This window comes from Tupaia chinensis, unplaced genomic scaffold (assembly GCF_000334495.1).
Source record: "Tupaia chinensis unplaced genomic scaffold, TupChi_1.0 Scaffold000001_1, whole genome shotgun sequence".
Lineage (NCBI taxonomy): Eukaryota > Metazoa > Chordata > Mammalia > Scandentia > Tupaiidae > Tupaia > Tupaia belangeri.
Genome location: NW_006159427.1, coordinates 5,115,151 through 5,128,250, shown reverse-complemented (window position 1 = coordinate 5,128,250; position 13,100 = coordinate 5,115,151). Strand labels below are relative to the sequence as shown.

At 42.7% G+C, this 13,100-nt stretch overlaps 1 protein-coding gene and 1 pseudogene across 2 annotated transcripts in view; one reads left to right on the top strand and one right to left on the bottom strand.

Annotated features, from left to right (window-relative positions):
* The first annotated feature begins 819 nt into the window (after positions 1-819).
* The window catches only part of MASTL (microtubule associated serine/threonine kinase like), a 54,445-nt gene continuing 42,164 nt past the window's right edge, over positions 820-13,100 (top strand). For both annotated transcript variants that reach the window (XM_006139747.3, XM_006139746.3), the window contains exons 1-2: positions 820-1,059; positions 5,274-5,411. In XM_006139747.3, coding sequence (XP_006139809.1) covers positions 880-1,059; positions 5,274-5,411 — 318 coding nt within the window. In that variant the 5' untranslated portion in view covers positions 820-879. The remainder of the gene's footprint in view (positions 1,060-5,273; positions 5,412-13,100) is intronic.
* On the bottom strand, positions 9,098-9,502 carry LOC102496589 (prefoldin subunit 1 pseudogene; annotated as a pseudogene).

The window sequence follows — 13,100 nt, the reverse complement described above, 5'->3', positions numbered from 1 at the left end:
TGGCGCGCGCTGGCGGCCTGTAGCCTCCCCAAAGCAGTCGATGGCCACAAACAATAAACTCCTCGAAACTCTCTAGTTGTTGACTTTATGCTTAAGAGGGGGAATGCCATTCAACCTCTTAGACCTCCTACAGCTTCCTTATCAGATCTCACTGTCTTGTTCCGACTGGGCCTTGAGCCCTAAGGGCTCTTGTTAAATACAGTGCTTTTTATCTCCCTTGCAAAAAATCGAAAATCCTTCCTGTTTTCTTCTCAATCTGTTTCAGTCAGGCCAAGTACATACTCCGAAAATGTCATAGAACAAAGCGATCCATTCCCTTCCTGCTCATCCGGTTTCTCCACATTCTTTGACTCCACTAGCTTCCAACCCTCTAATCTGGCCATTGCTCTTCTGAACAATCCGAACGGGTCCTGTATTCCCCGCGAGGGTGGGAGGTCGTGAACGGTGCGGGATGGGGGAATTACAGTAATTACATCACGTCTGGACAGGGAAGGCTCTCACCAGCCTCGTACGGAGGCCAGGAGAGATTTCGAAGCCACAAGTGCCGGTGGCCCTTTACCTAACTAGCGAAGAACACTTTACACCTCCCGGTTCATTACAAGCGACGTCAGCGGGCCGTGGTGACCGCCCCGGAAGTCTGCGGAGGGATAGAGACGAGCCCAGAGCTTCCGCCCTCCAGCCCATTGGTTCCTTCGGCGTCTAAAAGGGGCGGTGACGGGGCAGGGCTGCAGACTCGGCGAGGCGCCGCGGTGACGTCACGGCGGACGCGCGGCGGGCGGCGTGGGCGGGGCCTCACTTTGAACCTACTTGGCGGGACTGCGGGTGGGGCGAGGCCCTGCGCGGCTGGCCCGGTGCAGCTTCGGTCTGCGCTGCTCCGAGATGGAGCCCACTGCGGAGAGCGAGGAGGGTGGAGGCGCGGCGACAGGAGAGTGCGTGAATCGGTTCCCGGTGCCAAGACCGCCCTCCATTGAGGAATTCAGCATAGTGAAGCCCATTAGCCGCGGCGCCTTCGGGAAAGTGTATCTGGGGCAGAAAGGCGGCAAGTTGTATGCGGTGAAGGTAGGAAGTCAAGAAGAAAAAGAACGGGAAATGGCCCTTCTGACTCCGGGGGGCCCGGGGTTGCTGGAACATCTAGTCTGGGTGACCTGACTTGCTTAAGCCGGTAGATCCTAGCGGTCGGGTCCGGTGTCTCGCCTCTGCCCCACCCCTACCCCGCTCGATGCTTTGAATCACTGTCCAGCGTTAATAGCAAAGATGGACCCCCTTTTCCCTGGCCAGTGTTTGCCAATGAGACCAGAGGCAAAGGGACTTAACAGGTGTTTGCATCGGCCCTGGTACCACAGAGATTCAAAGCCCAAATTCTGATCCGTGGTTAACCCAGACTTGAGTTATGCAAAAAGTTTTAAGTCATTGGTGGTTATGTTTCTGAGTTCCTTTGCTTTCACATAAAGAATCGCTGAAATTTTTCTCCCGCAGAGGAGCGATGAGTTTGTCGGCACTGACTTTAGGTTTGACTCTGACCAAGAGTAAGCTACACTATTCTCTGATAAGTCTGTTATGAAATTTTTAAATGTTTGCATTACCTGTTTATATTATGTATCTTTTGATTCTTTTTATTAATTTGGCCTTTACCAGAATTAAGTTTGGAACTTAATTAAGTTTGTAACAGTCCCTTCCAGATTACATTATATTTTTGTCAGTGTGACATAATTCCTGATCTGCTGTATAACTAAAATGTTTTGTGAAATGAACCTCATGATAAAATTTAGAATGTGTTTTTATTTGAAGAGTACACGTACTCCCAAAATGGACTTACCCAACAATCTTCTCTGCCTAACTGTTTAAACTTTGAGCCTCTTATCTCTTTCTACTTAATAGCACCACCATCATCCTTGTCTTACAGGTTAGAAACCTGAGAAATTTTAGCTTCTCTTTACACTTTATATTATCTGTGTGTCATCTCTCAACTACCCTAACTACTCCAGTCACTTCTTTCTCTTATAGTCATTTTTTTTTTGGATTGCCAAAAGACAGGTGTACTTAGGGGCGTGGTCACGCTGCAATCTCTTTTCCATTTCTCGATCCTGTCAGGATTTGTGGCATGCATGTACATGTTTCTGGTGTGTTTTTAAAGTCACCAAAGCCAGGATTTGAACTGCCCAATCAGCCAGCTGGAATCTGACTCCCTCAGCCAGTAGACCACAGGGCCAACCCTAGTTGTTCGTTTTTACTTTGTCTTTTTTATTCTCACGTCTGTTCTCTTGTACTGGCCTTCATTTCCTCCCTTATTTATTTACTTATAAAGGTGAAATTCATTGGTTTTTTTAGTAAGTTGAATATTGGGTCGTTGGGAAAATACTACTCTTCCAACAGCCTAATAATTGTATAACCATCACCACAATCCAATTTAGAATATTTCTATCACCTAGAAAAGACCCCTCCTGCCCATCTGCAGTGTTCCCCTTTTTATCCTTAGCCGTAGGCAACTACTACTTTCTATCTCTATAGATTTGGTTTTCTGGACATTTTGTATTAATGGAATCATACAACAGGTTGTCTTTTGCATGTGTCTTCTTTCATTTGACAGGTCTTGGGGACGGTGTCGCGCCTTTCTTTTTTTTTTTTTTTGCAGAGGTTTTGCTATAGGGTGCGTGCACTCGCCAGAAAGACAGAGAGAGACAGAAAGTGAGAAATCACCCCCACCCAGGGGGGATGGCCACGCCACAATCCCTTCTCCTCCATTCTCCTCTCAGGATCTTGGGCACACGCCCGGCGTGAGTTTAAGCCACTGGGCCCAGACCTCGATCCATAGTCACCTCCATGGGAGTCCAGCGACTTAGCCATTACGCTAACTGCTGGTCCCATCAGGCCTTTATTTTTATACCTAATCTATTGAAATAGCCCCCTAACTGGATGACTGTCTTTATTTTTCTGTCCATTCCTTAGACCATGGTGTGCAGCTAAAGTCCAAACTCCTTGGAACAGCAGTCATCATTCTCTAAATTCTGCCTAGAGAGTTCCACTTTTATCTCCCACAGCCCTTATGTTTTATCCACACCGGAAGATTGGCTAGACCATGAGAAAACTTTAGTCCTTCAGTATAGTGTATTTTCTTGCCTCCGAACTTATGTTTTTGCTGGTTCCTCCATAACTGCCTTTCTTCCACCCTTTTCTGTTTTCCACCTCTCTTAACAATGTATTAAGGTTCATCTTAGCTCCCCTTCAAACCTTCCTTGATCTTCCAAACTCATCTGTTGAAGGTGTTATTTGCTTTATATGTTCCCAAAAACTTTGCTTTTCTTTTCATAGTACTTAGTAGTCAGTTATTATCAGTTGTTGACATGAAAAACACCTTTTCAGGCCCAGCCAGCGGCATGATGTTTGAAGCGATTCAAGTCTGTACCTGGCAGCTTGAAGAGCATAATGGACGCATGTGTGTGTATGCCCAGAATCCCAAGAGGAGTGTGGAAGAGGAAGGATTGCAGCGTGACCATCTCCCCGGGGCGGGGGGGTGCTTTCTCATTTTCCCTTTCTCTCTCTCTTCCCCTGTCGCTCCATGAAATTGTGCACCCTTTAGAAATTCTTTTTTTTAAAAAAAAAAAAAAGAAGGAGCCAACAGGTGGGATAGTGATTAAGGCCTTGGACTCCCACATGATCAACCACAATTCCAGACCTGGACCTCATGGCTTGCAGTTCCAGTCATGGACCTCATAGCCTGAAACTCCATGCTGGGATGCTGGGTGTGCGTGTGTCCATGCATGCATGTGTGCGCCCAAAATCCTGAGAGGAGAATGGAGAAGGGATCACAGCATGGCAGTCCTCCCTAGGGAGGTGATTTCTTACTTTTTCTGTCTCTCTGGGAGCACATATGTCCTATAGCAAAAACCTCTCCAAAAAAAAAGAAAAAGGAAATAATTTATTTGTTGAATATCCCATTTGTGAGTAAGATTTGGAGCACAGTAAGGAATAAAAAACATGCTCTCACAGAGTTTCTAATTCAGTGAAATGACAGGTAATACAGGCTTTGTCTGTTTTCTTAAAGAAAGAAAGATTTCATTACCCTATATTAATGATTTCATGAAATACTCCAGTGAATCTGAACAAAAAGAAAAAGACCTATTTTTCTTGTTGTAGTCCCAAGAATTGATTCCAGTGTTATTGACTATTCAGTTTAGTGCTACAGTTTTAATGTATTGATAGATTATCATTTTGTTTCTGTACCAATTACCTTGAAACTTGAGACAAGTCATTAGTTTTCTGTAAGACAGACTTCGTGACTATTAAGTATTACTGTTTTTGTTCGTTTTTTTTTTTTATTTTATTCTAATTTTTGCTATAAGGCCATACACTCATCAGAGAGAAGTGAGTGAGAAATCACCCCCCATAGGGGATGGCCATGTCATTGTCTCCTCTCCTCCATTTTCCCCTTGGGATTCTGGGCATGCATGTGCGCATATCCAGTGTGATTTTTCAAGCCTCTGGGTCCAGGACTCCAACCACATAGCCATGTGGGATCTGGCTCCTTAACATCCATGCCACCTGCTGGCCCAAGTTTTAATTGTTCATATTACACTTAAGGTTTTTTTTGAGACAAACAAACTTTAAACTTCTTCCTCTTTCTGATTCTGTTCCCATCCATTAAATAATCAAAAACAAAACAAAACAATTTCTCTGTTGTGCCAGGTTCCTATTTATCTGCAAACTTATTAGGATCATTACTATCTTTTGACTTTGTTTTAAGAACAGCAGAACAGAATTTTATGTAATACTTTTGCCACTTAATAATACCAATATAAGCAGTTCTATCTTTTTTTTTGAGAGGTTTTTGCTATAGAGCATGTGCACTTGCCAGAAAGACAGAGAAACAGAAAGTGAAAAATCACCACCCGGGAGGTTGGCCATGCCACAATCCTTTCTCCTTCATTCTCCTCTTGAGATCTTAGGCATGTATGCACACATGCCTGTCATGAGTTTAAGCCACTGGGTCTGGGACTCGAACCACGATCGACTGCATTGGAGTCCAGGACGTAGCCATTACTCCATCTGCTGGTCCCAGCCGTTCTATCTTGAAGAGAGTTTTGTGGGAACTTTTCAGGGTTTTTTGTTGTTGTTTTTTTAACCATCTTATCTAATTTTCTTACACCTTCCCGATGACAGCTTAAGGTCTAAATGACCTCACTGGTGGCATTTTTATGATGACAGCCTTGAAACTTGGGAATACTTTGTAATAAAAAATAAAGTTATTGTGTCCATTGTCATGTTATCTATTATAGGTTGTCAAAAAAGCAGACATGATCAACAAAAATATGACTCATCAGGTACAAGCTGAGAGAAATGCGCTGGCACTGAGCAAAAGTCCGTTCATTGTTCATTTGTACTACTCACTGCAGTCAGCAAGCAACGTCTACTTGGTGAGTAAATGAGTTCACATTTTTTCTTCATTCAGCAGTCACTGAACCCTGTGATTTAAGAGCACAATCTTGGGCCAACCCCATAGTGCAGCAGTTGGATACTTTCTGTGGAAAACTGGATCCCAGACCAGTAGGTGGTGTGCTGGTTAAGGCATAGACTCCCACATGGCTGACTACAGTTCAAGTCCCAGACCTGGCAGTTTGAAAATCATACCGTGTGTGTGTGTATGTGTGTGTGTCCGTGTGTGTCTAAAATCCCAGGAGCAGAATGGAGAAGAAAGGATTTTGGTGTGGCCACTACCCCTGGGGCATGATTTCCCACTTTCCCTCTTACTGTCTCTGTTGCCTGTGAGTGTATACACCCTATGGCAAAAACATTAAGAAAAAACAGAGAGAGAGAGAAAGCTGGATCCCATGTGACCAACCACAGTTCTAGTCTTGGCCCCAGTGACTAGAAAATATGCCAGGCATTGGGCCTAGCAGGTACATGGTGGTTAAAGGTACTGGATTCCTACATGGCCAACCTTGGTTCGAGTCCTGGACCTGGTGGTTTGCTTTCTTACTTTCTCTCTCTCTCTGTTTCTCTTTGGCCAAATAAAATAAATAAATAAATAAAAATGAATGGAATTAAATAACTTCTTTAAAAAAGGGGGGGGGGGGACATGCCAGGCATGTGTGCATGCATACTCCAGATCCCAAAGGGATGAGAAATAGAGGAAAAGATTGTAGCGTGACCATGCCCCATTTGATTGGGTGCTTCCTCTCTGTGCCTGTCTCTCAATGGTGGGTACATGCACCTTCTAGCCATTAAACAATCAAGAAAGAGTGAAATGTTGATTGACTGCCTACTTTTGAATTTCAGCTCTGGCACTCATTGGCTTTATGACCTTAGCCAAGTTATCCATTGTTTTAGATTTCTTCAGAGGATAAGGTTGCGTGCATGCCCAAACCCTGAGACGAGAATGGAGGAAAAGGGATTATGGCGTGGCTATCCCCCTGAGAGATGATGTCTCACTTTCCTCTCTCTCTCTCTCTCTCTCTCTCTCTCTGGCAAGTACACATGCTCTATGGCAAAAACCTAAGGGAAAAAAAAGAATACCAAATACTATAAGAATAATTTTTCTTTCTTTCTTTTTTATTGAGAGGTTTTTGTTGCTATAGGGTGCGTGCACTTGCCAGGCAGACAGAGAGAGACAGAGAGATAGAAAGTGAAAAATCACTCCCCAGGGGGGATGGCCACACCTCAATCCCTTCTCCTCCATTCTCCTCTGGGGATCTTGGGCACGCACGCACACGCGCCCGGCGTGCCGCAGTCGACTACGTGGGAGTCCAGCGACATAGCCATTACACTAACTGCTGGTCCCTGTAAGAATAACTGACTTCCCATCTTCTAAGTCAAATCCGACTCACTGTCTATATTTGTACAGCCTGTGAACTAAGAATAATGTTTGCATTTTTAAAAGGTTGGAAAAATAATATGTGATGTATGAAAATCACATGAAGCTTGGGACTAGCAGTTAGCGTAATGGCTATGTCACTGTACTCCCACATAGGTGGCCGTAGTTCGAGTCCCAGACCCGGCAGCCTAAGTTCATGCCGGACGTATGTGTTTGTGTATCCAAGATCCTGAGAGGAGAAGGGATTGTGGCATAGCCATCCTTCCTGGGAGGTGATTTCTCGCTTCCTGTTTCTCTCTGTCTTTCTGGTGAGCACACATGCCCTATAGGAAAAAATAAATAAAAAACCTCCAAAAAAAGAGAAAGAAGAAAATTAAATGAAGTTTGAATTTCAGAAGTAAAGTTTTATTGGAACCTAGCTACATCCTTTTGTTTACCTATTACCTGTGACTTTTAATGCTATAGCAGCAATGAAGTCGTTGTAACAGAGACCTATAAAGCCTAAAATATTTACTCTTTGGCTTGTTACAGAAAAAATAGGAAATGTTCCTACATGTCGTTTCTAAAGAAGTTAGGGGACTATTCCTTAATTCTTCCTAGGCTCTCTAAGGCCTTTCCCAATGCTGTTCTACCTGTACTACGTTTACCTTCCCCTAAACCATGACTGACTACAGAATGGACCCCGACTTAGCCCTGTGATAGCCATGGATACAAGGATTCCCCAACCCTAGTCCAACAGTAGTGTTAAAGGGCTGGATTGACTTGCTCAGTTCAGTAGGGTTTTTTTGGTCCTAGAATTAGTAGAATAAATAAACAACTATAATATTTTTCTTTTTTGGGACCAGCAGTTAGCGTAATGCCTATTTCACTGGACTCCCATGTATTTGACTGTGGTTCGAGTCCTGGACCCGGTAGCTTAAACTCACACCGGACATGTGTGCATGCATGCCCAAGATCCTGAGAGGAGAAGGGATTGTGGCATGGCCTTCTTCCTGGGGGATGCTTTCTCACTTCCTGTCTCTCTTTCTGGTGAGCGCACATGCTTTATAGCAAAATCTCTCCAAAAAAATTTTTTTTCCTTTTTTTAAGGAATTATTTATTTTATTTTATTTATTCCTACTTTTTTTTTTTTTTTTGGAGAGGTTTTTGCTATAGGGCACGTGTGCTCGCCAGACAGACCAAGAGAGACAAAGAGACAGAAAGCAAGAAATCACCCCCAGGGAGGATGGCCACACCACAATCCCTTCTCCTCCATGGGAGTCCAGCGACATAGCCGTTACGCTAACTGCTGGTCCCTATGTATTACTATTTTTTATTTGACCAAAAAGGCAGAAAGAGAAAGGGGAAAGTAAGAACATAAGCCACCAGGTCCTGGGCTTGAATCGTGGTTGTCCATGTGGGAGTCCAGTGCCTTAGCTACCACGCCACCTGCCGGCCCCACAACTATAATATTTTTCATTCCTACCTACAAGAATATCGTGTCTGTCTACTTCGTCACTGATTTAGATCCTTGATACTCAAAAGTATGGTCCAGAGACAGGCAGCATCGGCATCATCTGGGACTTTATTAGAAATACACAATCTCAAACCCAGATCTGAATCTGCATTTTAACACGATCCCCAGGCACATTAAAGTTGAGAAGCACTCGATTAGGGAATGTTTAAACTTAATCAGAAACTGAAAGATTAATATAGTGAACCCCATGTCTGTCAACAATTTGAACAGTTATCTTTTTTTTTTTTTAGAGATTTTTGCTATAGAGCGCATACACTCACTGGAGAGACAGAGACGGAGAGAGAAAAATATGAAATTGCACCCTAGGAGACATGGCCACACTGCAATTCTTCTCCATTCTCCTCTGGATTTTAGACATGCATGCACATGTGCCCTGGGTGAGTTTCAAGCCCCCAGGTCCAGAACTGGAGCTGCGGTCAGCCATGTGGGAACCTTGAGCCTTAATCACCATATCATCTGCTGGCCCCATTTATCAACATTTATAAAAATTAATTAATTTTTTTTTCACAGTGAGACTGGGGCCTTTATTCATCAGACCAGGGTCTCTAGTAGCTTAGGTGGAGTGTGCCTTTGTCCTGGCTCCCATTTGCCCTCTCCTAGGAGTTCAGGACTCAGTCCAGGAGAGACAAGTGTCCAGGCAGGGGTGGCAGGCAGAACCAGGATAAAACATACAGGGCTGGGACTTAGGGTGACAAAGGAAATGTGGGGGTGCCAGGCCATCCAGATTAAACGTCCTTGGGGGTGGAGGGGAGCTTTTTCCCCAGCAGGCCCTTCTATACTTGCCAGGAATGGGAGTGCTCAGGAGGAAAGCTTCTCCTAGAAATTCCCTGTTGTGCCCTTCAGGCCATCAGCATCTCCCTTGTCTTTGACTTTCTTAACACTCCCTTCCAGGTAGGAATTTTTTCAGTTCTAGTTCTTTATTTTTTTCTTTTGCTATTTTCTGTTTTTCTACCAGGTGATTATGAATTACCTCCTTTCATTGAAGAATAAACTTTTTTCCTATACCTTCAAACATATTAGCCTCATCTACCAAAGTCTATAAGATGTGCATGTTTTTTCATTCCGTTTAGCTGTTCAGTCTGTATGTCTGCAAGCTTCACCTTCTGTTGAGTGTCAATAACTTTGGCTTAAAGCTCTGTGAAAGATTTCCTCGGCTTCAGATCTACGGGGGCTGCCATCTTGGTATGCTCTATGTGCCTGCCCCAAAATTAATTTTTCTTGGGAACCAGCAGTTAGCGTAATGGCTATGTCGCTGGACTCCCACGTAGTTGACCACGGTTCGCGTCCCGGACCCGGTGACTTAAAACCTACACCGGGCGCACGTGCGTGCGTGCCCAGGATCCTGAGAGGAGAATGGAGGAGAAGGGATTGCGGTGTGACCATCCCCCTGAGGGGTGATTTCTCGCTTTCTGTCTCTCTGTCTCTCTCTGTATGCCTGGCGAGCACACGCGCCCTATAGCAAAAACTTCTTCAAAAAAAAAAGTAAGTTAGCACAATAAATAAATGACAGAACAGCCTTTCTGGCCTTCCATGAGACTTTAAAAGCTCTTTCTGATAACAACCAAAAAGATACGCTTTCTGAGTCTTGGGCACACATACACACGCGCACCCAGCATGAGTTTAAGCTGCTGGGTCCAGGATCTGAACCATGGTTGACTATGTGGAAGACCAGCAAGGTAGCCACAACACCATCTGCTGGTCCCAATAAATAAATAATTTTTTAAAAAGAACAGAAAGAAATCATCACCTATTCTAACGTCTTCAAGGGTGTCCCATGTGTTTTCCACCAGTTTGAGGCTTTATATTTAAATCTTTAATCCATTTTTAGTTGATTTTTGTTAATGGCGCAAGATAGAAGTCCGTTTTCAATTTTCTGTAGGTAGTCCAGTTCTTAATAGCACCATTTGCTAAAATGACTCTCTTCTCCGTTGTGTTGTCCTTTGTGTTTTATCAAAAATCATGTGGTTCTATTTGGGGGTTTATTTGTGTATTCCCTGTTCTGTTCTACTGGTTTGTTGTGTCAGTACCGTGGTTATCACAGCTTTGGAATATATTTGGAGGTCAGATAGTCAAATGCCTAACAGTTACCAACATTTTTCCAATGTTAGGATTAACTTTTTAATTGTTTTCTCTCTTTCTCACCTCCATCAATCTTTTACTTAAAGATTTTGGTATCCTTTGTTTCATTCCCTAGATTCAGTATTTCATGAAGATTTGTAAAATGATGGTTTTCTTGGGGCCAGCAGGTGATGTGGTTATTTAGGCACTGGACTCGCACATGCTGACCTCAGTTAAATTCCCAGACCTGGCGGCTTGCTTTCTCACCTTTCCCTCTCTTTCAGTCTCTGTCTCTGTCTCTCTAGTGAGCACACATGCCCTGTAAGAAATTGAAAAATCATAAAAATGATAAATAAAAATAAAATATTTTTTCTAGAATGACGATTTTCTTTTTTCTTTTCTTTTTTTTTTTAAAGATATTTTTGCCTTGGGGCACGTGAACTCATCAGCAAGACAGAGAGAAATAGAGGGAAAGTGAGAAATCACCCCCCACCCAGGGGAGATGGCTGTGCACAATCCCTTCTCTGTTCCCTTTCCAGGATCATGGGCATGCACGGACACACACCCAACAAGAAAGAATTTCTCCTTGGGGTCAAGAGGTGGCATAGTGGTTAAGGTACTGGACTCCCACATGATCGACCATAGTTTGAGTCCCAGACCCAACAACTTGAAACTCTCACTGAGCATATGTGCACTTATGCTCAAAATACTGAGCAGAGGCTGAAAGAAAAGGGATTGTGGCTGTCCCTTCTGGGGGCATGATTTCTCACTTTCTGTCTATTTGTATCTGTCTCTCTAGCAAGCACACACTCCTTATAGCAAAAATCTCTCCAAATAGAAAAAGAAAAGAAAAAAGGAATTTCTCTTATCACTTTATTTGCTGCTCTAATATACAGCTCATATAAGGAATGCAGAATAAATGGTTGATTCTTTTCCTTTCATCTCTAATTTTTAAACTATAAGCTTCAAACTTCTAATGATTATGTGTGTTTGTTTCTGGTTTATTTATGAATTCATAAATAAGCTTTTTTAGATTTGATGTGTTTTAATCCACTTTTTTTCTGTGGTCAAATTGTTCCATTTCTAGCCAACGGAGTTCTAACTTTAGCTAATGGGAAGCTGTGTATATACACGCACACACACACATACACATGTATATATGTGTATATATACACACACAAACACACCCACACGCATACACACATATGTCTGTATATACACACACAAACACATACGCACACACACTGTCCTGGTATACTAATAGCTTCCTGCTTTCTGACATGACAGAATACATAAAGCTTATTTTTTAAGTGTTCTGTAGTAGGCCTGAGCAAGATCTAACTCCTTTTTATTAGAAAATGGTGTTTAGAGACCACAGTCTAGGGGCCAGTGATTAATAGTTCATTGCCACTGGATTGTCACTCCTTTTGCATGTTTTAGTAAAAAACTTTTTTTTTTTTTTTTAGATTTTTGCTGTAGAGAGCATGTCTCTCTCACTGGAGAGAGACAAAGAGAGGGAAAATGAGAACTAACCATCCAGAAAGATGGTCACGCTGCAATCTTTTCTCAGGATTTTGGGAACACATCATGCATATACACCAGGCGTAATTTTTAAGCCACCAGGTCTGGGACTTGAACCACAGAGTCAGCCATGTGCAATCCAGCTGTCTTAACTTCCACGCCACCTATTGGCCTCAATAAACATTTCTCTAGAAAAAAACAATATATATCATGAGCTCATATAGATTTTTTTTTTTTTTTTTTGGAGAGGTTTTTTGCTATAAGGCGCATACTCTCACCAGAAAGACACAGAGAGACAGAGAAGGACAGAAAGTGAGAAATCACCCCTCAGAGGGGATGGCCACACCACAATCCCTTCTCCTCCATTCTCCTCTCAGGATCTTGGGCATGCACGCACACATGCCCGGCATGAGTTTAAGCCACTAGGTCCGGGACTTGAACCATGGTCGACTACATGAGATTCCAGTGACATAGCCATTACACCAACTGCTGGTCCCCCTCATATAGAATTTGAACTTAACATATTTGAAACAATATTTGAAAAAAATAAGTAGTATAAGTATTGCACAGTAGTTGAGGTGCTGGACTCCCACATGGCCAACTGCTGTTCAAGTTCACTTTCTCTCTGGTAAGTGCACATTCCCTATAGCAAATTTTTTTAAAAGCTATAATAAAAAAAAAATCAAATTTTTTTAAATGAAAAATAAAATAAAATATAAAAATGTTTTGGGAAAATTTGTATTATTTTCTCTTACCAGGATATTTTTGGTTTGTAACATCACATAATTATGTACTTGCTTAACTTGCAGCATATATACCTAACATGTTCTTTTTATTTGTTTATGTATTTTTTTAATATTGCAGAGGGTATGTATGCTCCCTGGAGAAAGAAAGAAGAAAGAGAAGGAAAATTTAGAATGAGCCCCTAGGGGAATGGTTGCAACACAGTCCCTTCTCCTTTGTTTCTTCCTCCCTTTAGAATTCTGGGCCCGTGCACACACACATGCAGTTGGCATGTTTCTCGAGCACACAAACCATGCAGTCAGCCATGTATGATCCAGCCATCTTAACCACCATGCCCGAGACTAGCCCCCCCATATCTAAAATTTTCAATATGAAAATACAAATGTTGTTTATAAACACTAAAACTACTTGATTTAAGATTTCTTTGCCTTTTTTTTTTTTTTTTTTCTCCTT